Source organism: Lontra canadensis, unplaced genomic scaffold (assembly GCF_010015895.1).
Source record: "Lontra canadensis isolate GAN:19392208 unplaced genomic scaffold, GSC_riverotter_1.0 scaffold48, whole genome shotgun sequence".
NCBI classification, from domain to species: Eukaryota; Metazoa; Chordata; class Mammalia; order Carnivora; family Mustelidae; genus Lontra; species Lontra canadensis.
In genome coordinates, this window is record NW_022631042.1 from 14558458 (window position 1) to 14585976 (window position 27519).

Sequence of the window (27519 nt, forward strand, 5' to 3'; positions counted from 1 at the left end):
GGCAGGTTATACTGTCACCACCAGAGTGTCTTCAACCAAATGAATCTGAATTTGCTGACCTTTGAAGGAGAAACAGCCTGGCACCTTCACTGGCTGTGGCTCTCCTGGGGCTGGTGCCCCAAAGAAGACTTCATAAGGACTATCTCAGACAAAGAATTAGAAATGAGGAAATGACCAATATAACAACCACTGTTGAATTTGAACTCTCAGTTACATTGCACCAAATGAAAGAACACAGAGGCCAAAGTAGACCTTTGATTGTTTTTATTGTGCCTATTATGTAAAGCAGTACAAAACTCGGGCAGCAGTGATGGCAGTCCAGATGTTAGAATAAATGGCTTTGAAGAAGTTATCTGGTTAAAGAGCCCCAGGAGATGCAGCTGAAGCTGTGTTGGCTGTGCTCAGAGGCTCTGGGACTGGGTGGCTGAGGAGCTGGTGGACATTAAGGAGAGAGCAGTGCTGACACCCCTGTGGATGCCCCCTGGCCCCGCCCCAGAGTCATGGCAGAATTTGTTCTAGCTGCAAAGTGAAAGTTTCTGTTTGCCCAGTGGTGTGTAGACCTGTTCTGGAGTAATGACACAATAGAAAAAGACACATTTGAACTGAAATATAATAGTCTCAGAAAGAAAGCCCCATTAGATCCACAACAGATACTTTTGGCGACAATTGCCATTGGAGAAAAGTAGACTCTTATGCCACCATGTGTTAGGAACTCTTCCCATTGCCACAGAATGCTGGTCTCCCAGGCAGACAGATGGCCACGATGACAGAGTAGATCAGGCTCTTGAAGAGCAGTAGAAGGTAAGTGTAGTAGGCAGAGGTGGTCTTGAGCTGCAGCTGCAAAGTATCTAAAACAAGTCATTTATTATTTTCACCTTCTTTCTTTTGAAAGGCTAAGGCTTATTAATGGGAGACAGGTCACATTATACATTTCTGATGATCTAAGTGGAAAGGAAGCCCCTAGACCATTACAACCTGACAATAAACATCTACACCACTAACACTATCCCCACCACCATCACAAAATAACTCAAAATCCAGCTTGCAGGTCAAGTCAATCAATAACCTCTGGGAAATTCACTTAGAACATTCTAAAGTATTAAAAAGTAAGGCTATGTCTTAGATGAATGAGTCAGTCTATAAAAGCATTGGTTAAAATAGCTTTTACCATTTCTTCACCCCTACCAGGTCTGTAAGTAATAATATAACTAATATGCTTTAATCATTAACCAAATGGCAGACATTTAATTTGAAAAGTTTGTGTGCAAAAATTTAATCTTTCTTAATTTTTCAATAACCTAGGAGATTATTATTTTCATTGCCATTTTACAAATCAATTGAGGACAGAGAATAATTTGCCTGATGTCATATGATTAATAAATACCACCAGCAAGGTTTTAATCCTAGTGACATAATGTTGATGAACACATTCTTACCTACTTTGTATTTCTGTACTTCCAGAGTAATAAATACTCTCAGTTACAAAGAGTTAAGCATAAATATAAAGATGAATTGTTGATTTAGAAGCATCTTAGCCAATATATCTTGTGCATTGCTAAGATTCCTATCAAGGGTACAATCAATGGAAATTTTGTTGTGTTCAAGGTAGGGTAGGGGGGAGGTTTTATTAAAGAGGGCATTAGTTGTGATAAGCTCTGGGTGATGTGTATAAGTGTTAAATCACCATACTGTATACCTGAAACTAATATTATAATTAGTATGTTAACTAACTGGAATTTAAATAAAAACTTAAAAAATAATAAAATAAAATAAAGTGGAAGAAAGAAGCGAATCCAAATTCTCTGCAACTTTAGGAGATCAAACTCACTCCCTGAATATATTTATTGCAGTTAACATGTTATAGGATAATTGCATTTGTTATCCTTTGAGGTTTTGCAGGAAATACAAGATATCAAAAAATAATTAATGCCAATGTTGGTGTGTCAGATTGGCTATTCAATGAACCATTAGGCTGAGTCTGTTCACATGGAAATTTCGTTTATGTATTTATCTCCATTGAGTCAGAATTCCAAAATCATTAGCCCTTGGTGTGGAAAACGACATCCAGTGATGCTGTACTCATTATTCCTTGACAAAGTGTCCTTGGTCAAGTAATATGTTAGCTAAGGTATAGAGGCCTCTTGATATTGGACATGGAAGGCAGATCAGCAAAGCTAGAGCAATGTTCCTTGTACTCTCTTGTTATATATGTTGGAAGAAAGGGTGAGAAACTAGTGCTTATGTGTCAGCTAAATAAAATAAACTATTTAGACATTCCACATATATCACATTATGTCTTCAGTAACTGATGAGGTGTTATTTGTGTTATTCCTGCTTGCCAGAAAGTGTAACTACTGTACCCATATTCATGGAGCTAATAATAAAAAGACTGGGGTTAATGTCCAGTCTGTGGCATTTGAATCCCCGTACTCACAACCCCTCCCCATGTGTACACCTGTCTCAGGGCCTTGACTTTGGGATATCTTGTTTTATGACAACAACGTAGAAGAATAGAAAACTGAGTAAGATGTATGAATTGTTATTTCAGAAGGTCTGGGTTGAAGCCTCTAATCTCGCTGTGTGTCATGGTGTAAGGGACTTAATTAATTTTAAGTCATTGCCTTCATGTGTAAAATAGGAATATTATCCTTCGCTGTGAGTATTAAGAGAATTAAACAAAATGCACTCACAGTGCAGCATTATGCCTTTTGTACAAAAACCTCTCGGTGTCAGTTCATGTTATTAACCACCAGCAAGAACAAAGACATAAAAATATCTAGAAGCAACTTGATATCATGTTTTCCTCAGTCAGTAGAAATAAAAGTCACAGAAATGAGTCAAGTCCATTGTTGAAAGAATTCAGAGCAATCACTGTACCCCTAATTTATAGTTCTTTCACACCCAAACAAGCACTTACTCTGTGAAAAACACTCCTGAGAAATGATGGATTGACTTAAAATATCACCAGCTATTCTGAGGTTTCCACCTAAGGCCAGATGCTAAGTTGATCAGGAGGAAAAAATGCTATGGCATAACATAAAGGCAAACATAGACAAAAACTTACCATCTTTATATCTTAGAGAAGCTTTTGTAGAATTAATAGCAGTGAGCTCTAAAAGAAATGAGAGCAAGTATTATTCAATTGTTCATGTATATTATTTGACTGGTGTCTGTGTTATTGATATATGGATGGATGGATAGATAGATAGATAGATAGATAGATAGATGATAGATAGAATTTGTCAACCAAGAGGAGAGAGCTATTACCAATATGAGTGCCACAATTCCAGAAATGATTGTTCTGAGTCTGTGTAAATCAGTAAGTCAATTCATATATTGCATTTCTGCACATGAAGATGTTGAAGTTCATGAATGATACATCTTTTTCTTTCCTCAACTGGAGGGTAATGTCTAAGACTATCTAAGTGCTCCTAGCTCCTTACACAGAGCCTGCTGCACAGTAGGTGTTCTATAAATATTGGTTGAATGGAAAAATAACCAGAAACAGTGGCTTCTCTACAGTCCTTAGCACCCATTGCTAACATGAAATGCCTTATGCTAGACTAGCCAGGTTGATACCCAAATAAATTCCACAGCAGAATCTTACATTTTGGGAGGAGTCTGGTTTAGGTAAATTCTCCTTCTAAGCAAAAGAAAGAGACCCTACCTTTCCAAATTATGCATGTTCCCAATATTCCCAACTCCCACACATTCTTTTCTGGAGTGGTGGGTGGTATTTGTCAACATGACAACAATACGAATGAAAGTCAATACCTATTGAGTGATTATTACTCTGCCAGGCACCATGTGAAATGTTCACATGTATTAGGACATCTGATTCCCTAGTGACACTGACATGAACTGTATTCATGTTTACCATGAAGAAGTGAGGTTTAGAAAGTCTAAATAACTCACTGGGAGTCATATCAGTGATTGGCAGAGCCAGCACTCAAAGAACCATTATGAGGATTTAGATGAGCTAGAACATGTGGAAACTACCTTGTAAAACAATCCATAGAAATCGATAATATTCGATATTATATAATAGTCCACCATTGTGGACTCTAAGACATCATCCCTTCCAGTATCTTAATTACTCTTAACAAATGACCTTTTGATTTTAGAAGCTTAGTATTTCAGTGTGCTTCTTTCCAGGGATTAAAAGATTGGCCAAGTAAGAATCATAGTTTTCTGAATATATAAAACTGAGGTGAGGGTTGTATTTCTTCACAGTGTAAAACAAAACAAAACAAAACCCCAACAAAAACAAAACCCAACATGCATACAAAGACAAAAATCCTTAAAAAGATCATTGACTGTTGGATGGAGGAAGAAAGTCCCAACATGTTTTGGTTTATTCTTTCTCTGCTTGATTTGTTCTTGTCCATACAGGTATAGTTCTGTTATGCAAATTATTCACTTCACAGAATCTTATTTCGGTATGCTCTTAAAAAATAAATCTGAGCTGTAGGCTTTGGAGTAAATCTCAAGAATAAAAAAGTGTATATAATCATGTTTAGGTGTTAAAATATTCTCAAGAACTGACTTTAGTGTCTTAAAATTCCCTTTCTTTTCCATACAGGGGCTTTACTCATTAAAAGAGAAGTAAAAATCTCTAATCACCATGAATTGATTGGTTGAAAAACATTAAGGTAATAATCTCTCAAATTATAATCTCTGGGTATGTCCTAGATTTTCTTTTTCAATCAGATTTGTTGAAAACTTGGACTAGATTAGTTTTATCTCTTCAAAATCACTTTGTGAATTTCGACTTCCATGTTCTATGTATTATTAACTTTCATCAAAAACAAAAAGAACAAACAAACAAACAAAAACCTTACAAGAAACAGCATTAGAAATTTGCTATAGAAAAACATTAACAGAAATGCCCTCAATAGCTTTGTTGCTATGAGAAGATCTTGGGAGACAGTCCTTTCAGAACTTAATTCTCAGGTAAAACACCATGAATAAGAAATTCTCCCTTTTCTAAAATGATCATCATAGAATGTACCATAGTATATTTTTACTTCTATCACTATAAAAATCAATACTTAAAATATTTCAGCCCAGTGATTACATTAAACTTGTGTTTTGCTCATTTGCTTCCTCTCTGTTTCTTAGCTGTAGGAATAAGAAATTAGGGTTGTTTATAATTTTACACCAGCTATTAGGAAAATAAAAAAAGAAAATATAAAACAAATAAATAAACATATTCATCTCATGTTTTCAAAACCAAGTATTTTCACTGGCATTACTGCACATTGTCTTCATCACATTCCAGGAGAAAGGAAAGGTAAGTAAGTGTTTGACTCTAAATTGATCACTGGAGGAACTAAGGATTCAAGAAGATAAAGATTTACTTCAGCAATTCAGAGTGGTATACTGCAAAGGTCTTTGCGTGTCTCGTTATGTGTTTGTTGTCTGCAGCTCCCAAGCACTTGTGAACCACAGGGAAAGTATAAACTAGTTCCTTCTTATGGGCTCTGTAGGGCCTTGGTCTGTGATGTTAATGCCAGCCAGAACTTGAGTTCTGAGTCTAGTGAGTTCCTGGATCACAGCAGGTCCAGAGAACATTCAGTCATCCACCCACAATGTCTGAATATGACCAGCGTCATCACCAATGAGGTTAATTTGGGAACCTTGTCTGCATCGTGAGTGACCCTAAGTGATTAGACAAGTATAAAGAGAGCTCCTGTAGTGATCCTCTTTGGAGCAGTAGTTCATCCTACATCTTCCCAGGCCTGGCACACACCAGGACTGCAAGAATGTTTGCAGAGCAGCTTTACCAATGGTAAGAAATACATTCATTGTGTAGAAAGGGAGAATGTTTGTACATGGTAGCCTCAGCTCATCTTTACTTACCAAATCTCCCCTTAGAGTGGAATATAAATTCAAATATGAAAAACCCAAGACCATACTAAAACCTCAGCTGCCAAATTACTTTTGTTGAGTTGTGATCTGGCTCAAACATTTTGCAGCTTATAACTCATTGTTTGTGGGTAATCCTTTGAGTAGAGCAAGATTGAAGTGAAAAGAACTCTGGCTGCTGAGTAGAACATTCTTGAAAGATGAATAGTTGTTCTTATTTCATGATCAAGTGTGGTTCTCTCTTGAGCATTTATGGTTTGCAAGATTGCTAGGGGCTTCCATATGTATTATTTCAATTAATTCATACAATGACCCTCCAAAGACATCACTGTGACCTTATTTTCAGATGATGAAACTGAGGCAAGAAAGACTAAGTGAATTTGTCTTCTTTTTTTCTGTATGTCCCAAAGCCCATTCTACTTCAATTCTAAAGGACTGAATTTCTTTTAGAAAATAATTTCTAAAAGAAAGAGCAGGACATTTATATCCTACATTAAAGGTTGCAACATCAATAAAAAGTTTCTATTTGTTTCTTTTCATTAATATTTGACAAAAAATGTAGACTATTTCCTTTGGGGCAAAAAAGGGTACTGGAAGGTTGCATTCATATATACATGTACATACCTTTTTTCTGTGGAGGAAATAGAATCTCTTGATCAACTCCTCCTTTATTCCACTCGTGTTTGACGATACATTTGTGTTCTTTATCCATTGACGCTCCAGTCACGGTCAGCCAGCTGAATTTTATGTATGTGTCGTTAGTCTTCACGGTGTCTCCCTGCTGCGATTTCAGAATTGTTTCATCATCCTTTTCTCTCCAATCTATCTTGATAACATCCGGGAAAAAATCCTCAAGAAGACAAAGATATGTTCCAGCCTTATGGAGTTCTCTCTCCGTAACTGAAGGTAGAAAAATTGTGGGCTTGGGGGAAATGTCTACATTAAGGCTTCTATCTGTGGGGAAGTGGAATAACAATTAAAACATTATTAGAGTAACATAAACATTGTGTGGTTTAGAAGCACCTAGCACAGTGAAATGAGGAAATTCGCCACAGAATTAGTACTTATGTCAGGCCTTTCATCCACGGTGGTTTATGAGGTACTGATTGTTCTTATTTTCAGTGTGAAAAGCGTTACAAGAAACCGTGTAACTTGCTCAAAGTCACAACTATAAAGTGGTGGAGTCTGGATTAAAATGTGAGGGTTTTTTTGGAACAATACACACATTTTGAATGAGACTCCACTTCCACGTGTCCTTGAAAATCTATCCAGTTGATCTTTAAAACTTCAAATATGGATCCCAAACCTACTTTTAAAAAAATTATTTTTATTAACATATAATGTATTATTAGCCCCAGGGGTACAGGTCTGTGAATCACCGGGTTTACACACTTCACAGCACTCACCATAGCACATACCCTCCCCAATGTCCATAATCCCACCACCCTCTCCCTACCCACCTCCCCCCAGCAACCCTCTGTTTTGTGAGATTCAGAGTCTTTTAGGGCCAAACCCACTTTTGAAGTAATGGAGGTCTCCTATTTGATTCCTGATTTTGTAAAACATCTCAGTCTTCATTCTGAACAACTCCAGGATTTTAAGTGATTTTAGGATCCAGGATTTTAAATGATTAAAACTGCACCTCTCAAATATTTACAATGCCTTGAATTTAGAAGCAATGGGGCATTTCCAGTGGTATTTCCAAAACTGCTATTAGAAAACTCTTTTTTTTCCAGAAATGCTTTTGTATTAACTAATGCACTTATCAGGATTTTGTATTGCTTGGAAAATGTTCACTGGAAGCACCTTTTGTACTGGAATTCCATTTGACATTTATATATGACTAAGAAGACACCATATTTTGACTCTCAGAGTCTCTCTTTAAAGTCGAATCTGCTCTAGAAAGCTGCTGACTGGTTTCTAGAACCCCACAGTATCTGTGATTTCACCTGCTGAATAAAGTATATAGATAGATAGGTAGATTATATATATATATATCTATAGATAGATAGATATATGTATCTATCTATAGATATATATATATATATCTGGTGTAATGTTAGAAGTATGGTTCCAGAGTTTCTTACAGACATAATGTCAAAATATATGGCAAAACATCATTGGTTTTAAAGGGCATGTCACTCGAACACTGGTATGTTACTTGATTATACATTTACTGTTAGTGATTAAAATTATAAATGTTAGAATCCTTTTAAAATGTATTTCCGGGGCGCCTGGGTGACTCAGTGGGTTAAAGCCTCTGCCTTCAGCTCAGGTCATGATCCCAGAGTTCTGGGATCAAGCCCCGCATCGGGCTCTCTGCTCTGCAGGGAGCCTGCTTCCTCCTCTCTCTGCCTGCCTCTCTGCCTACTTGTGATCTCTGTCTGTCAAATAAATAAATAAAATCTTAAAAAAAATAAAATGTATTTCCATCATGCAAGTGTTTTACTGATATTCTCTTTGGGCTAGTTTGGAGTTAGTTTATTAATACAATGGGCAATTTCTTTAGAAAAGAACAATTGGATTTTTCATTTGAGAAGAAAAGGAAAAAAAATCTCTTCTGGGCAGTTTGTAGTACTCTTTTTTTTTTTTTTTGGAAAAAAATTCTTGAGAATTTCTCTCTGTGTATCATAGCTCCTATTTTTATACTAAATGAGTAACAAACAATGAGCTTTTATTCATGATATAAATAGAATGAAGCCAGAATATACTTATGTTTATACATCTTGCTGTAGTGCAAATACTATTTTGATTATAATATTAAGACACTGTATATTTCTCCAATGATATACTTTGTTTTTAATTTTAAAAGCATGTTAGATAAAGAAGATTAATTTTTCAATTATACATGATATTTACATAATTTTAATCTCTAGTCAAGATTTATGGAATCTAATTTTCATCTTAGAAACTTTGTGTGTTTTTTTGTAGGAATACTTCTGATTTGTTATAGTAAAGAAACTGAAAATAAATTGATGAATTTGAAAAGTTTCTGGCTGGTAACACATTGGTTTTACCTCCTGTCCCTTTACTTTAGCTAGACTCTTGATGTTTTATTCTTTTCAGCATGAAATGAATCTTGAACTCCCATAATTTTCTCAATTGAATATTAGCTGAGCATTAAAATAGTGTACTTGATTAAATATGGTTAGTGCCTATATTTTGGGTATTATAGTACCTAGTTTTTCCTTCAACATTCTTTTTAAGCTTATTAACAGTGATTTTTATGGCCAAAATCATTTTATGAATCATAAATTAGAAAACAGATTCCAAATAAATAAACCTGTCCAATATATTTATATATATTCATTGGCATAATCACAAAATACATTGGAGTTAAGTTGCTGGTTATGTATATTAAGATATGATATTGTGAATCCTATATAAATTTACCAAATGTCAACTACATTTCCAAGTGCAAATGTGATATTTCAAACCTACATATTGGTGTTGATTTAATTGTTCTTTATTTTTCTGTTATTTTTCTTTTATTCAATAATTAAAGCTAATTCATATTTGACTACGAATTTCAAATTTATGACATTTCTAACTTTATTTAAAATTCTAACTGTATTTAAAATGTTTAAACTTTTTTCTAATAAATATGAGCATGAAAGCCAAACTTGTTGGTGTCTGACCAGGTCTGCTGAAGGTCACCATCTGTGAATGACATTAAATATCGTGGTGCCCAAAGTAACGATGCAGTGGGAGCATGAAATGTGCTTTTCTTAAGACCATTTCTTCCATTTTATAAAGTGGATGTGGAAGGCAATGCCCACTCTCAGTTCACATTCCTCCTAAGCGACTTGTACATTAAAGTCTTTTTCTCATTTTATGGTGGGAAAAACATAACAAATGTGAAAAGTCAGTGTGCTTCATTTTCACAGGTGATATAAAGTATGTACTTCATCACAGTTTTCCCTACCTTTGATCCTAAAATTTGACCCTGTGTTTCTTGGTAGATAACCACAGGCCTTTTTTCTTCTACTTTCTTCAGTGCTTTGGATCTTCTATTTTTAGTTCATGGCAGAACGCTATTTGTGTATTTTAAGTCTTCTCAAATAGATTTTGGAAATAGGCAGTATAAATAAATGAGGAATAGTTTGTGCTCTAGAGCTTGTTTCTTTTTCTGCCCCAGAGCTTGGCCATTTGGTAAGGTTTACCTCAAAGATGACATGAAAACCGGGAGATGTTTGCAAATCCTGCTGAGATACAGACCAAAGCATGTAGAATCAAACACATTGAAATGCCAGAGCATAAGGTGAAGCTTTCATTTCCAATATTATCCCTCACAACACAGGGGTTGCCTTAGGTTTCAGCCTCTCATATTAAAGAGGCTCTTCTAATGCTCTATTTGATCAAACAATACTACTTGGACAAGGTATCAACCTGAAATAAACGCAACGTTGGTTTTAGAGGTAGAGCTGGTAAAGGCAGTAAAGAAGTTTAATATGGATTTGGTAAATATTACCTGGAACAAAAATCTCTACATGTTATGCTTACATTGAAAAATATGGAATACCAGAGGGAATACAAAATTTTTTTTTAATTTTGTAAGTGGGTAATTTTCTCTTCAGAAAAACTATCCATTGACGTCATCATAAGGGGATCCCAAAATAGACACTCAGACCCTGGGACGACTAAGAAATTTGCTCTAAAGTATATGTTTTAGATGCGTGTGAAGTGTCTGAAATGAATAAAATTGAGGGGGAAAAAAGCAGTTTCTCAATTGATGTTTGAATTGATGCAATTTTTAACTTTCTAAATATAACTAGATGATTAAGATATTAAATATACAAGTGAGTATTTGGCTTTTATCCATATCATTTTAAGTTTATATATTCAAATTGCAAAACATCCTCCCTTTTCCCTTTATGTCTGGATATTTCCACTGAAAAATGAGAGAGTACTTTATATTCAAGGTAACAATACTTGAGACAATGCTTATTACATTCTCATCATTTAAAAAAATTTTTAAAGATTGATTTACTTATGTTAGAGACAGAGAGAGAGTATACTGCAGAGGCAGGCTCAGAGGGAGAGAGAGAGGGAGATAAGTAGACTCCCTGCTGAGCATGGAGCCCATCATGGGGCTTGACCTGCTGCTTGACATGGGGCTTGATTCTGTGGCCCTGACACCATGAACTTGGTGTTCACCAGGGTCATCTTGATTCCATCTTTCCGTCTTTCCCTCATTCACAGGGGTTGGAGAGTATGATTTTACCTTTTCTCACCATTTTCCTGAAAGTTCTAATATCTTCCCTTAAAGGGTTTTCTTCTCTGATTTCACTTCTTTTACTAGAGTGTAATTTACAGTTAATATTTCTTTAATTTTCAAAAAAGAATAGAAATAATGTATTTGAGTATTTAATAAGTGAGTGTTCAGTATTTTTACAGGATTATTTTATTTCTATATATTAAGGGGTGGATATCTGGTTTAATTGTAAAATAAATTCTTTCCAGAATCTAATTCCCACTGACACTAGACCTGATAGGTTGTTACAGAGTCTGAAATTATAATTATGATTTCTTAACCTAGTTATTCCTGAAGCTCCTTTGAGCTTGAAATTACCCTAACAGTTTCCAGGGAATTGATTTAAAAATCTGAGTTGCCCTATCAAGAGGAAGATCCTGTTTGTTTTGGTCTCTCTGCAGCTGTCCTGGAGGACTTGCAAAGACAGCTCTGAGTTATGCAACTGAGTTCTGCATGTAGGACAACTCCCCCTCCCCTTCTGCTCCTCTCCCCATGTGCACTTTCCCTCTCTCTCTAAGAAATAAATATTTTTTTCAGTTTTTTTATTATTTTTATATTATATTAGTCACTATACAGTACATCCTTAATTTTTGTTGTAGTGTTCCATGATTCATTGTTTACATATAACACCCAGTACTCCATGCAATGTGTGCCCTCTTTAATACCCACCACCAGGCTAGCCCACCCCCTCTTTCCCTCTCCTCTAAAACCCTCAGTCTGTTTCTTGGAGTCCAGTCTCACATAGTTCGTTAATAAATAAATAAATTAAAATCTTTTAAAAATATGGCTTAGTGTTTCTAATATCACATTATGGCCTAGACCACACTTTTTTGGAATGGACAAGTTTCTCTCGGATTCCACTCTTTGCCATAATAACTAGTCATGTGACTTTAGGTAAAATAACTGAACATCTCTAAGCCTCTGTTTCCACACTGCAAAACTGGAAAAAGAGGATTTTCTGTATAGGGCTGTGGAGGAATGAGATAGTGCACTAGACCAGTCAGCATGGTATCTGGCCCTTAATAAATCTTAGCTAATATTATTGTTCCCTTTGCAGGAATGGTTTCAGGTCTTTTTTTTTTTATCAAATTCTTCCAATAAAAATACAACTTTGTTTTATTTTTTAGAAGATTTTTATTTATTTACTTGAGAGAAACCATGAGCTGGGGGTAGGAGCAGAGACAGAGGGAGAAGCAGGCTCCCTGCTGAGTAGAGAGCCTGATGCAAGGCTCATCTGAGGAACCTGAAATCATGACCTTCAGCTCGAAGGCAGATGCTTAAGCTACTGAGCCAACTGGGTGCCCCAAGTATATGAATTTTATAACCAGTAGCTATTACATAAATTAAGAAAGCAAAAGAGCTGATGAATCTAAGATGTTCTGTGTCTCTGGTAGTCACAAGCCAAAAAACGTGGGGCCCAATGAAGCCACAATCTAAAATTGTTGTCCTTTAGATGGAAACTTTTTGAGTGATGAGATTGTGTCTTGTTCATCCTTTTATCTCTAGCATCCAGTACAGAAACTGTCTTCAATAAACATTTGCTGAGACACTAAATGAACAAACGAAAATGTAAAAGCATGAAGACAGATTCTTTTTATGGGTTCTGGAGCTGAAATGGTTTACTGAGCTCAAAAATTCCATTAAACTGGACCATCTTTAGGCAATATCACAAGAGCCATAATAGCACACATTTTGACCAGTCTCACCCTCCCCTCTAAGATGTTACAGTAATAAGAATAAATGAGATTTATTGATGTTTTATAGTCATTTATTCTGTTAATTTTTTTGCACTTCTGTTTATTTTTTTTTAAAGATTTTATTTATTTATTTGATAGGCAGAGATCACAAGTAGGCAGAGAGGCAGGCAGAGAGAGAGGGAGGAAGCAGGCTCCCTGTTAGGCAGAGACCCCAATGCAGGGCTCGATCCCAGGACCCTGGGATCATGACCTGAGCCGAAGGCAGAGGCTTTAACCCACTGAGCCACCCAGGCATCCCTGTACTTCTGTTTAAAAAAGATCAAAGAAATCATATATTTTGCAGGTTACTAGAGAAAGAAGCACTACCCATTAAGAAAGGAACACTACTAATACTGGATGTAGTAGACTAAATTATTTCTCACTTAAGAGACTGTCTACAAGAAAAACATGTTGAAACAATAACTCACACCAAAGCTTTGTAGACGCAGTTCTCAAAATAATTTTAATTTCAATCCTGAATATATTTTACTGTGTGTGTATTTTCTAAAAGTAGACATATAATCTGTTTGCAAGCAGGGAAGTAAATAAACCATTTACAAAGTAGTTTTCTTTCCACTAGAGTGACAAGTAACTGCAAAATTGCTGTCCACATGTGGAGGGGATCCTATATTATTTTTTCTTAAAAATATCTATCAATTTTTCACTCACAGGATTGAAATAAAACAAGGTTACTTACCTGGGGGAATTACTATGAGCTTAGTTCCCTGTGCAAACATCTTGATCCAGCCTGAGTTATCACACTGGTTAGAGGTTCTACAAAAACATCAGCCTTCTCCTGAGCTTCACAGCAGGACCCAGCAGGTAGAAACATGGTACTGGCAATTTGATCTTCTGGGTTTCCTTGGAAAGCCTTGGATATAGGCTTCTTAGTATCTGATATTTTGTAAGTTTTCCTGAGCTGAGTTACCCAAGTGTCTGTTTTTCAAGGAGGCAGTATTCACTGAGAAGAGCTGATGGAAAACAGAAACAATAAAAGCAAAAGAAAAGAGAGAGATTGGTAGTACGGGTCAACCAACTGTTTATCTACATTACCAGGAAAAGTATTCAGTCAGTTAAGAGGTTTTGATTTCCACGTGTTCAGTTGTGTGAAACTGCTCAGAGATGCATCAAAGGAAAAACCCTTCTGTTCTCACAAACACCAGACCTGCTCTGTTAGTAATTTGGGATTGTATTTCTAAAGGAGGAAACTTCAGTAACCCAAGATGTAAATATACCAACAGAGGTATACTTTGGAAATATGAACAATGGCCTCCATTTTTTAATCAGCTACTTTCACGACTTGACAACATGATTCTTTACCACGCCATGCAAAATGAGAAAATAATTTGTGTAATGACAATGTTTTTCCCGGAATAAAAAAGAGATTTGTAGAAGTTTATCTCGCATGAGATAATAGATTTTGATTCAAACCAAAATTTGAAAACAAAATCCATTTTTCTGAAATGTTGAAAGGGGAAGCCTCTTGGAAGCTCTTCTATGATCTTCAAAAATACATGTGTAGCCCTGTCTCTGTGGTTAACTAGCTTTGGACAAGACATTTGTCATCTCTGGGCTCCCATGTCCCTATTTGCTGCTTAGGCATTGGGCTATGTATGTCCAAAGGACATTTTGTGTTCCCACAGCTTATGAACCTGAGATGAAGAGCAAGAAAGGGTCTGCTGGGCTGCTCAAGTGAGAAAGGAGTTGAGGGTTAGTAATAGAAAATGATTTCATACAGTTCCCTTCTGACTCTACAATACTGTGAGATCCCAGTAGACACAGTATCAGGGGGCTTCATGGCACATGAGGACCTTACTGACTATCAGGTAAAAGACTGTTGTTTTTCTTATCTGTGTCTAAGCCAGAATGGGGCTAGTCTTACAGGTAATATTGGTGGAGCCATATAGGATTCATTTCAGGGGCTTTTCTATTTTTGCTGGTAGCAGTGGACAATGACCTTCTTGAGAGAAACTCCAGACTGCTTGCAATGTATGTGAACTGTTCTGTCTGGTGTTCAGGTAAAGGAAAGTTGATTCTGAAAGATTCTCACTCTGGTGTCTCCATTTGAAATGCAATGGAGTGAGGTCAGAGGTACCTGAACAAGTTGACAGTAGACATAAAAACAGTGAAAAGACAAGAAACAAGTACATTCAACCTACAAACCCAAGCCAAAGACCCATATATCCATAGGGTTGACATTTGAAAGTGACTAGTTAGAATTCTCTCCAAGAGGGGCCATTAATCAGGACTGGGGAGGCAGTAGCAGCCCTTGTTCATTAAAGGCAGGGCTGGGGGAGGAAGGTTTGCTTTAGAACCAAGGAAAGACCTTCTCAGTAAGATCTGTCTGAGTGTTGTTGATTATGTTCCTGGTATAAAGAACTACCAGATCCCAGAAGACTTCACCTAAACCTTATGTTATAATAATTCATTGTAATCTTTCCCTTCAGAGCAACATCCTCACATTTTTCCATTAGGTTTTGTTTCAAACACACCTATCCTTGAGCTCTACTTCACTCAGACTTAGAGATTTTCCACCATGTTTTGGAAGAGTGTGTGGAACTATATGGCTATGGTGAGAATTAGAAGAAAAATCTTATTACTTTATGTAATAACAAATGAGACTATAATCCCACAACTTTACCTAGAAGCATGTACATTCTGTAGATCAGTAGTTTGTAAAAAATTTCCAAGGCTTGGTGAATATTCACAATTGTCGCAGCTGTTGCTTTAGACGCTACGATGTTTCTGCTGTGAATGAAGAAAATTCTTGGTGAAAAGACATCCTTTGGTTTATTACCCTCAACTCTTTTCTTATTCACAGTTCTTAGCTTTTCAAAATAAAGCAAACTTGATTATTATTGGGAAGACAATGTAAAATGTGCCTTTTAAAAATTCCTGACTTCCTATGTTATCTGAGATGGCTCAGAGAAACAGTGTAGTTGTAGTGGAAAAGGACACAGTGATGTGTTGACCCTGTGCTAAACCTGTCCTGCATGCAACCTTCTTCAGTCCCCATCATGAGGATTTCCCCGTATGAGAAAGATGTAGTAACTTTCCTAGATCATGCTGTCAGTTAAGAGGTTGAGCAGGAGTTCAAACCCAAGTCCATGTTACTTCAAAGGCCTTATATCTTCCATCATTCATTCATTAATTCATTCATTCAAAGTCAGCACACCATTTTGCTTATTGGATTTAGCTTCCTTCCCCAGAAACTTCTCATAGATGTAGAAGAAGGACACTAACTAGGACACCAGATGTCACTAACAAAAGCCAACCTAGGCCCCAGAGAGGTAAATAGATGATAAGGTGACCTGACTAAAAGAAACAACACAGATTGGGGGCTTGGGGTCCTAGCTCAGACCTTGCTGAGGACACAGATGCAGGAGAAATGTCCAGTCCAGACAATAGCCAGGTCCCTCTGGGAGGTAGAAAGGAGCATGTATATGTTTGCAGGGGTGTGGCGTTGTGGGAGGGTTTTTGTTCAGTGGAAGTGGAGCATTTCTATACAGTGTATCCCAGCAGGCACAGTAATATAGCCCAGCATCTTCCTCATTAACTCGGTGTATCCTAAGACTCGCTGGCAAATCCCTCTGCCATTTCCTGGCTTCATATCTTTCCTCATTAAACCCTTGTTCGTGGACCACATTTTCATTTGAGGAGATATACAGAATTCGTTTTAGAGGCTGGTCTGGCTTCTGTTGATACCAATGAATATATACATTATTCCTTAAGCCTCCTGCTTTTATTTGGCATTCTAAAAATGCTGTGTTTCCTTGTTTCTTGGTAATGGATGGTACAAGTTGCGTTATTAAAAACTCTGCATTTGTATCTGAAAGGAAAACAAAAATAACAATTAGCAAAATTTTGACATTCCTTAAAATAGTATACATTTATTTTCTATTAACGAAAACCTAGGGGTTTAGGATTTACATTTTTTTCCTGAAGAATTCAAGGTCATGGTGGAATTTATTTGCCTAGGTTGAATGACCTTTTGGGCTTTCTTCTGCCCACAGTGACTGACTTGATTGTCCATGCTTTCTATCTCTTTTCTTCACTGAGTGAAATCTCCCATGGGTAAAGCCACTTACAGATCCACAGGGAGGCCAGCAGGATGACCTGTGATGGGCGCAGCATCTTGCCGGCACTTGTCAGGAGAGGTGGTTGAATACTGAACTGATCACAGAGCAAATCTGAGGGCTGATTTACTAAGAGGAAGTGGTGCTCTGAACACACACCCAAGACCCATAGACTGCAGAGAAAGGGAGCCACAGTATTTACCTTAAAACATCCTGCAAAACAGGGTTGCTTACTCAGTTTATCAGTATATCCCTCTCGATACTGTGTGATTGTTATCATTGATTGATAATTAGTGTAAAGAAGCCATTTCTTACTAAAGGATTATGGTTCTTTATTGGTTCAAATCAGATAGTGGGAGAAAGGGGGGGAGTTCTTACAGTTTTCTTCTTCTAGGAGTTAAGGTTATCTGCTTCTCTCCTTCTCTATCTTTAGTCCTTCCATTGAAGTTTATGTAATTTCTAGTGGGTCTATCTTTATGTTAACTAATTCTTTCCTTATATCTCTTAAATCCACTGGTGAGCCTCTCAAGGCATTCTTCATCTCTGCTACTGTGTTTTTTTATTTTTTGCATTTCCTTTGATTCTTCAAATCTCTCTGCTGAAATCATCTGTCTGATGATCTTGTATACTATTTACCTTTTCTATTAGATTAAAGTCTTTAACATATTAATCATATTTATATTAAATTCTTCTATAGTTCCAACATCTGTATCATATCTCAGTCTGTTATGATGACTGCTTCGTAGCCTCAGACTATCTTTATTTTTGACCTGTTTTATGCCTCTGAAATTTTTGGTTGGAAGCTGGAGATGTTGTAAGGTATAGGAGATACTGAGATAAATGTATTTTATACTTGAAAATGAGCACACCTTTCCTTCTGCTAGCCATTACATGGGTGTTTGTGTTACTAGTCAGGAGTTAGCCTGGATTTGAAGTCTTTGTTGCTAAGTTATGAGGGTTGAAATTTTTTTGTCAGAGTTCAGACACTTAAAAATTCTCCAGTTGTACTTTATCTTTGTCTCTTCACTTGTCTTTGAGTCTTTGTTCTGCTCCCCAAAGAAAGGTCTCTTGAAGTTCTCTCAATAGTATTGCAATGTGACTTTTACTCAAGGTTTCCTAGCATGAGGGTGAAAGGTCAAGAAGGGGACATACTCTGATATTTTTATTAAGTCTCAATTTTAACCGGAGACAGTGAAACTGGGTCTTAAGGATGTGGCTTTGGCAAGTATTCCTTTCCAGAGGTAGAACATTTTATTTCATTTTCAAAAAAATTTTGTTTATTTATTTAGAGAGAGAAAGAGCATGAGTGGGGGGAGGGGCAGAGGGAGAGGGAAAAAGAGAATCTGAAGCAGGCTGCCTGCTGAGCTGGATCCAGAGATCACGAGCTGAACCAAAGTAAAGAGCCCAGCGCTCAGCCAACTGACCTACCCGGGTGCCCCCAGAGATAGAACACTTTAAATCCTTGTCTCCCTCCCCCAGCTGCAGGAGGTTCCCACCTATTTCAGGCCCTGGTTCTGATGCCCATCCTTGAGCAGATGAAAACTGTTACTTTGGACATAGAGGAGATGTTCTGGGCAAAGTCCTGGTGGTCACCTCTTTGTCTTCCCTCAACTGTAGCAGGATTCCACCAGCGCCTTCCCCTGCAGGTGAAGTCACTTTTTTCTACAGTGGTGATGGGGTAGATTAGGTATTGGTGGATTTAGCAGTAATAGCTGTTGTTCCCCTCCTGCAGCACCCAGGGAAGCTTACTCTGGATTGTCCCTGATCTTCCCTGCAAGAATTTTATGGAGTTCCTGGAGAAGCAGCTTTAAAGGCTGATGGGAAGTATCCCATATTTTGGTCCTCCAGGGTTCACACTCTTCCACTGGTCTATACTCGGCTCTTATTGTTTCATTAAAAATCTCCACTTTAATCCTGTGACCAGTGGAATGTGTTTGACAACATCTGTCCAAGGTGAGCATCCTGTTTCTCCCTGCAAGTGCCCATCTGTCTCCAGTTTTTGTTTAAGTCATTAGCCCTGCAATCCTAGTTCTCTGATGGGTTCAAGCAAAGTATCAAATTTCAGTGTGTCCTGCTTTTTTTGGATGTTATTGTAAGATGGGAACCCTGCTATTTCCAGCTGTTTACATCTCTGAGCACATGTAGGTCCTTTTTCTTATTTTATTTTTCTTTGTGTTTCTTTGTTTTTTTTTAATGTAAACAATTTTCTATCAAAAGAAGGAGTAAATTTCAGTTGGGTTCTGCCCAAAGGCCCATTATATTGCTTTCCATTTTTTTAACTGGATTTCTTTTCTTATTATTGAGTCTTGGGACTTCTCTCTATTCTGGACATCAGTCTTTGATATGTTTTTGGAGAATATTTTCCTTGAATCTGTTTTTTTTTTCTCTCCATTTTCTTGGAATTTTCTATTTTCCTTCCATTTTCAGTCTTGAGAAAAACAGAAATGTTAATTTTGAGGAAGTGCAGTTTATCAAAGATTTCTTTTATGATTCTTGCTTTTTGTGTCCTATATGAGAAATTTTTACCTAACCCAAGGTCACAAAGATTTTCTCCTATATGTTCTTCTAGAAGTTTACTGTTTTGTTTTTACTTTTAGACCTAGAATACAGTTTTAGTTAATTTGTGTATGTGATGCTTGTTATGGGTTGTGGTTTATTATTTTTTATATACATAAACAATTGTTTCATAGTCAGTTGTAGAAAAGCCTATTCTTTGTCCATTGGATTTCCGTGGCATCTTTGTTAAGAATTAGTTAACCACTTATGTGTTGCCCTATTTCTGGATTTTGTTCTTATCTATGTATCTACATTTTTACCAATACCCCACTGTTTTGACCATTGTAGCTTAACAGTAAGTGTTTTCTTTTTTTTTTAACATTTTTTTATTTATTTTCAGCATAACAGTATTCATTGTTTTTGCACCACACCCAGTGCTCCATGCAATCCGTGCCCTCTCTAATACCCACCACCTGGTTCCCTCAACCTCCCACCCCCCACCTCTTCAAACCCTTCAGATTGTTTTTCAGAGTCCATAGTCTCTCATGGTTCACCTCCCCTTCCAATTTCTCCCAACTCCCTTCTCCTAACTCCCCATGTCCTCCATGCTATTTGTTATGCTCCACAAATAAGTGAAACCATATGATAATTGACTCTCTCTGCTTGACTTATTTCACTCAGCATAATCTCTTCCAGTCCCGTCCATATTGCTACAAAAGTTGGGTATTCATCCTTTCTGATGGAGGCATAATACTCCATAGTGTATATGGACCACATCTTCCTTATCCATCCGTCCGTTGAAGGGCGTCTTGGTTCTTTCCACAGTTTGGCAACCGTGGCCATTGCTGCTATAAACACTGGGGTACAGATGGCCCTTCTTTTCACTACATCTGTATCTTTGGGGTAAATACCCAGTAGTGCAATTGCAGGGTCATAGGGAAGTTCTATTTTTAATTTCTTGAGGAATCTCCACACTGTTCTCCAAAGTGGCTGCACCAACTTGCATTCCCACCAACAGTGTAAGAGGGTTCCCCTTTCTCCACATCCCCTCCAACACATGTTGTTTCCTGTCTTGCTAATTTTGGCCATTCTAACTGGTGTAAGGTGATATCTTGGTGGTCTGGAGCTGCCCAAACAGTAAGTGTTTTCAAAAAGACTCTTTTCAAAATATTTTGGCAATACTATGTTCTTTGTCTTCCCATATAAATTTTGCAAAAAGCTAACTGATTTCTATGAAAAGTTTTTGTGGGATTTTGATTGGGATTACATTGAATGTATTCATCAGTTTGGAGAATTTTGACCTCCTAACTACATATGGCATATTTCTAGATTTATTTAGTTCTTCTTTGACTTCTGTCAGTAAAGTTTTATTGTTTTCAGTGTACAAATCCTTCCCATTTTTTGGTTAAATTTCACCTGTAACTATTATAGAGATTTTTTTTTTATATTGTTGTTGTTACTATTGTAAATGATGCTTTTTTTAAGTTTCACTTTCCAGTTGAGAATTGCCAATATAATTGCAACTGATTTTACATCTCACATTCTACTTCATTGTATATAGTCCTCCATTATGTGCATGTGCCATCATTTATTCAACCAGTCTTGCTGTGTTTGGATATTTATGTCACTTCCAACATTTTGCAATTACATAATGAAATTCCATGTATTTTTTCACATTTTTAAAGTTGTGCCTTTAGAGTAAATTTCTAAAGGTGCTTTTAATAGGTTGTAAGGTAACTGCAAATGAACTTTTGGTAGATATTTCCAAATATCCCCACAAAATGATTGTATTTTGCATCCTTACCTTCAATATATGAGTGTCTGTTTCCCCCCACAGATTCACCAATGGAATATATTGTCAAACTTTTAAATTGTTGCCAATCTCATGGGTGAGAAATTATATCTCAATGTAGTTTTAATTGATCTTTATCTTATAAGTGAAATTGAGCATTTTTAATATGTTTAAGGGCTATTTTTATATTTCTCTTCATAAGTTGGCTTTTCATGTCTTTTGTCACTTTCTTACAGGATATTTCAAACGTTTTACCTCCATTTTTTAAATGTATTTTTTGTATCGAGGATAGTTGGCTTTTATGTGCTCTATAAATTGCATCTATTTCCTAGTGACTTGTCATTTGTCCTTTGGTGTAACATGCTACTTTTTGTTATGTTGGCTTTTATTTTTTCATTTTCACGTAGTATAATTTATCAATTTTTTTTTCTTATTGCATCTTGAGTTTTAGTTATAGTTACCAACTCATTCCTTAACTTTGTGTTGCATTGCAGAGGCTGGCAAATACATATTTATTTTGTACAGAGTCAGATAACAAATATTTTATATTTTATTCAGGCTTTTTTGCTTAAAGGTCTCTGTTGTGATTAGTCACCTCTGCCATATAGCTCAAAAGCAGTCATAGACAGTTATAAAATGAATAGGCATGGTTGTGTTCCAGGAATGCCAGGGGCATGTGTCCTATTATAAATTTTCAAAAGAAAAAGGACTTATTTATTTATTTTCTATTATTTAAAAAAAAGGAAAGAAAATACTATGCTATGTTTTTAAAAAAATATTTTGTTATTTCTTATACTGTTTTATTGTTTGCTATTATATTTTGTTGTTGTTTTATAATTTGAAAGTCCAATCAGCCAATGTACTTACATTTATTCAGACTCAGCAAAGAATAGTTGTCTATTTGTGTCAATAATTATTTTATGAATAACAGTTTGTCTTCTCTTTGGCTGTAGGAACTGCAGAGGAGAAGCCATTTCTACTGTTCGTGCTTCAGAGGCAGGACGGTACCCAGTACGAGGACAGACATTGAAGCCAGAAACCAGCCCTCCATCCCATTCGGTAACTCCATGACCACAAAGTAAACAACGTCTTATGCTTTTGTCTGCTCATCTGTAAAATGTGAATCATGATAGTGCAGTATCACAGTATTGTCACAGGATGAGAAAGACTATTTCAAGGGATTTAGCGCAGTGCCTAAGAAAGAGCAGCAGCTCTGACTAAATTGCCCCTGCAATCCTCCCTAGGCTCACAGCAGAACCCTGGGGGAAAAGGTCTGTGTGAACACTAATATCCCCTCCCTGCCCTGGAGGATCTGAGGCTTGTGCAGAAGAAAGTGGGCTGCTGGGGCTGTCCCCTGATCCACAGTGTGGAATGATCTATAATTCTCACTTCTCACTGTAGGAGAGGCTGTGAGCTCCTGTCCATGTTCTTCCCCAGTATGTACAAAGCAAATAAATGCTAAACTGCTTCAGAAGACCTGATGGAGGAAGAAAGTGGGAATGAAGGATTTGAAAGTTATTTCATCTTTCTAAGTCTCAAATTATTCATATTACAATGGACAAAATGAATATTACATTACAGAATGTTGTGATGATTATATACACATATGTAATATCAGCAAGGTGTTTCCTGGCACTCAGTGATTTCCTCTTTGGATCTGAGCAATGTTAAACATTCAGGTAATCTCTGGACAGTTAAGAAAAAAAGAGTACACGACTAGGTTTCTGTAGGTCCTAATGTGTGAACATAATTCAAGTTTTCAGAGGTTGAAGAAGAAGTCCTGGGAAATGGAGTCCAGCCCTGAGAACAAGTTGAGGAGCTGCTCCTGGTGCTCATGTAGGGAAGGATGCAGGTGGATACAAACCTGAGAGGAGGACTGTGTGGGTTGTCTGGGTGTTGCAGAACTTCTTTTCCTTTAGTGGCCACAGTTCTTGGTCATGCTGCTTCAAAGAATGAAGAAGTAGATCAGATGAAAGAAGAGTGGTGGGCAGCAAAGCAAAGTTTATTGAGCCGTAGTACATAAACTCCCCAATGGGAGGGGCCCTGTGAGAGTTGCCTACCCCCACCCCAAAGTTCCTAAGTGTAGGGGTTTTTATGGCCTTGTTGGTGAACTGTTTTTATCTGACAAGCACTCCATGCTCCTGTCACCCAATCAGGTTTTTTGTTCACAAACTCATCTACCTATTCGGTAGTTGTTCACGTGGGAAAGGGTGGAAGCCTCCTTGCAGGGTGAGAAAAATCCTCTCACAGGTTGTTTCCTCTCAAGGCAGGACCCCTTCTCCCTGCCTGCCTTTCTTTGTGGGAACCTTGCAAAATGAGATTATCACTCAGTAGCACTAGTTGAGGTTTGATTTTCTGCCTTTGTAACAAGATCCTAGGTGAAGTGGATGTTGCTGGTCCAGGAATGAAACTTTGAGTATCAAGGACTTGGAATACAGATCTAAATAATTTCATTTTCAAATATGCCATAATAACCCATATAAGCAATGCAATGTCTCAATATGGTGAGCATTAGACATGCTCTAAGCACTTGTAAGAGCTTTATATGTATTATCGACATTACTCTTATCGACACCTCCTTAAAGTTAATACATATTCCATTTTAAAATAAGGAAAATGAATCAGAGATACATTATGCAATTTATCCAGAGTAAGACAGCCAATATGGGAAAGGTGGATATGTAGTAAAGGGTCATTGAAGAAACACTGAGAAATAGGGAAACCTAAAATAACAATCAATGTCACTCTATGATATACTCTCAGTGTATCATAGAGTGGTGACTGGCAAATGTTTTCTGTAGAGGGCTAAATGGTAACATTTTAGGCTTTGTGGGTCTCTGTTGCAACTACTCAATTCTGCCATTGTAGTACAAAAGCAGCTATAGATAATTTGTAAACATATGGACAAAGTTATGTTTCAGTAAAACTTTATTTACAAAACTGGGGGCTGCTAGGTATAGACACAGTTTGCTGACTTCCTGTTCCGTGGTAACCATTATGATTAATTGTAGTGTTTCAGCCCCCCCCCCCCCCCCCCCCGGGGGATACAGTGTAATAATATAATATTATTCCACAGGAAATGGTAAGTATATAATAATATTAAGTATCTCTTAAAGGTATATATTTAGTCTATATTGTTATGTGAACGATCTCATTATTAAATGTATAAATCAATAAATTTTGGCTGTTATGTATACATAACAGAAGCTTTTTGATAAAATGTACAAAATCTGTACATGTACCAAGAAGAATTAAAAACACCTATCCTTCCAGGAACATCCACTCTTTAAAGAATTCCTTTGCATTTGTTCTTTTTATCCCTTGGAGAGTTTACTATATGTAAACCATTTCTGTATTTGACATTTTCCTTGCTAATATGTGGTGATTATGCTTGTTTACTTATAATTGGTCAAAAAAATTTGTTTTTAAGGGCTCCATAGTACTTTGACACTTCAAAACCTCATAGGTAAGAAGCCCTCTTCCCTCCTGTTCATCACTGTAGTGTTTCCCCGTTGTTGTGTGTTGAAAAGTCAGGGTAGCTGCATCTCCTGAGATGAGTCCCCATGTGCCCACTTCAATGCAGTTCTGTACTGCTCTATTGGTTTAATCAAATAATCTGTGTAAAGTATTTAGCACATACTGTGAAAACCTTAATCCCTCTTTCATTTACTCCTCCCTGGAAAGGGCTCATGTTTTCTTGCTCTATATTCCATTCAGGGGTCTTCTTACTTTGTTTCTATAGACACCTTAGAGGACAGGTGAGGCCCTGTTGAGACCCAGGCCCTCAGGTTCCTCCTGCTGGGACCCTCCCCAGTCAGGAATCATGATGACAGGGTGTGGGACACAAGATCCCGAGTTCGCCTGTGGAAAGGGGCTGACTCTGTTGTGGGAGTAATTCATTCTGCTTCCATAGTGTCTCTGCATTTGATAACACCACCTGATTCTTAGAAAGAGAATGTCATGATCTCAGGAACTAGAGGTAAACCTCAGGTATGGCAATTCTGTGATCAGATATCCATGTTACCAAAGGCAATAAATTTTCTGTGAAGTAAAGGTTTTCCTCATCCTTTGAAAGTAGACCCTTGAGTGATGGGAGGGGACTTTTACATTTTCACACATTACACTGTTTCCCTATTTTTGAAATCTCATAGCTAACCAGTTACTAATCACAAAACTCAATTCTCAATAATTATCTTTTATTTTATTAATTTGTGAGGGACATTACCTTTCTTTTCTTTAGAGATGTAGGGAGTGTGTATTATCCTTCTTTTTAACCATCTGATCCTTATTTGGGATCTTTGGTTTCTTTGTAGAACCCTGGAAAACAAAGTTAGAGGCATATCCCCCATGCTGGAGATGCCTGATGTGCTCAGGGGCCTCTTCTAATGGGGCAGTGCTGGTTTTCTCCCAGCACTGATCCCTGAACCTGGAGTGATGTACCACTTCTACCTCTAGGATACAGGATTTATACATTGGTCTCTCCTATACCCAAAATAGCTGATTGTTTTCTTTGAGATTTAATGGTCACTGGATTCCTTCAGGATGGCCTCAGACACTAATAAAAGACATACAATTTTTACATCCAACAGATTATTGCACCACTAAAGAACTGTAATGTCCATGAATAACATCAGTAAGTAATAATAACCAGAACTATTTATGTTAAATGTGTACCCCTTTCTGTCTTCATTCTGAACCATTCAGATACTAGACTTCCCTGTCTCCACAGTGAAATAAAAGACAAATGGATTTTTTCTCTAACCCATCCACGCTGTATTTTCATAGTTTCCAGACAGTTGAATTTAGTGGGAAATCGTGTCAGATTGCTATAATTTGGACCATAATTGCTGATATCACATGGGGCTCACTGTCTGAGCAGAATCTATGATGTCTTCATATAAAGTTCAGGAAATACTGCAGAGGGCAAGACTCAGGCTGGGCACCCAGCTGTGCAGCCTCTGCGGTTGCCCATATTGAGAAGGATGTGGGTGGGTCAGACCTGAAGAGGGTTCTTGTGCAGCTTCTCTTGGCAACTGTGATGCTGTGGATCCAATTCCAGCTGCCACAGTAGTACACGGCCTCATCTTCTTTCTCTAGGAAATTTATTTTCAATGTTGAAGGGGAAGTATGAGTGTTTTTACTTGCCTCAAATTTGTTGTTCTTCCCATCTAAGGGAACTTGAACACGGTTTGTTATGACATCTGTTAGATATTCTATCTCCTGATCTGGTTTCTGCCAGTACCAGTATATGGTTTCACTGTTGAAGTCCTTAGCAGACACGTTGCATGATATGTGGGCACTCTTATCTCTTGCTCTGGAAACTGATATTTCATGTTGCTCCAATATCGCCTGCCCAAGGCCAACTGCAACCAAAAAGAGAAATTCCCATGAACAAATTACATGGAAACAATTTCTTCAGTCTCCTCTATTGACTGAAGTGACTGGGGGACAACTCACAGACCAAGAGGGATGAGAAGATGACAGCTTCAAGCAGTGGCATCTTGTTGGCCTGGCTGGCTCCCCAGTTGACAAGGTAAGAAGTGAGGTCCCTGTTAGCAGGACTTGTCAGGTCAGTGGCTGGAGGGTGGAGCTGGTTCAGGTTTCTCAGAAGAAGTGGTGACCTAGATAGTTCCATGGGGTTGTTCATGATCAGCCACAGATCTGAGCAGGTCTGGGGCTTCCTGTGCCCTGTGAGTGCTGGGCAGATGGGGTAAGAAGGCTCTCAATCTGGAAAGAAATTCCTGGTGTGAATGTGTCCATCTAGCCCAGGATAGGATAATTCTCACACCCACTTAGCCATCTCCCCTGGAATCCTGTACTGTAGAAAAGTAAGGACATGACTGCTGGGTTCAGCCCCTATGTCTGTCTGTCTGATTTGTAGTTGATTCAAGACTCAAATAGGATATCTGACCTTTACTCTTTATAACACAGCACAACAAAACAACAACTGGACACTGAAATATCTCATTGACATTACTGAATATGTACACAAGCACCAGAGTATTTTGTGTTTTCTAAAGTTAATTGAGATGTCACCAGGCAGATTAGGACTCAAAGAAATTAAATTTTATTTGCAATTTAGATACTTCCAAGAAGGGACTAGGCTGCAATTGCTGGAAATACAGGGGTCAGAGCAATCTCTGGAAATTAACTTCTACTTGCCCTGAGCTTTGCAACTGTCTCATAAGCATGATGTCACAGGCATGATCATTTTCAAAAAAGTGTTGTATTTCATATCTAATAATATGACTTTATAACTAATATAATATAGTATATTATAACTAATATACATATATA

At 37.4% G+C, this 27519-nt stretch overlaps 1 protein-coding gene across 2 annotated transcripts; it reads right to left on the reverse strand.

Annotated features, from left to right (window-relative positions):
• Nucleotides 1-258: 258 nt before the first annotated feature.
• LOC116876951 (immunoglobulin lambda-1 light chain-like) lies at nt 259-27072 on the reverse strand. Of its 2 annotated transcripts, none has more exons than XM_032873431.1 (6): nt 26680-27070; nt 26269-26585; nt 13556-13616; nt 6493-6822; nt 3065-3112; nt 259-432 (listed from the first exon to the last, which is right to left on the reverse strand). In XM_032873431.1, exons 1-6 carry the CDS (start codon nt 26867-26869, stop codon nt 350-352), a joined length of 1029 nt encoding a protein of 342 aa, XP_032729322.1. In that variant the 5' UTR covers nt 26870-27070; the 3' UTR covers nt 259-349. The 2 variants fall into 2 exon arrangements, with proteins under 2 accessions (XP_032729322.1, XP_032729321.1); XM_032873430.1 differs by lacking the exon at nt 259-432 and adding an exon at nt 646-848 and having other exon boundaries at nt 26680-27072.
• Nucleotides 27073-27519: the final 447 nt, after the last annotated feature.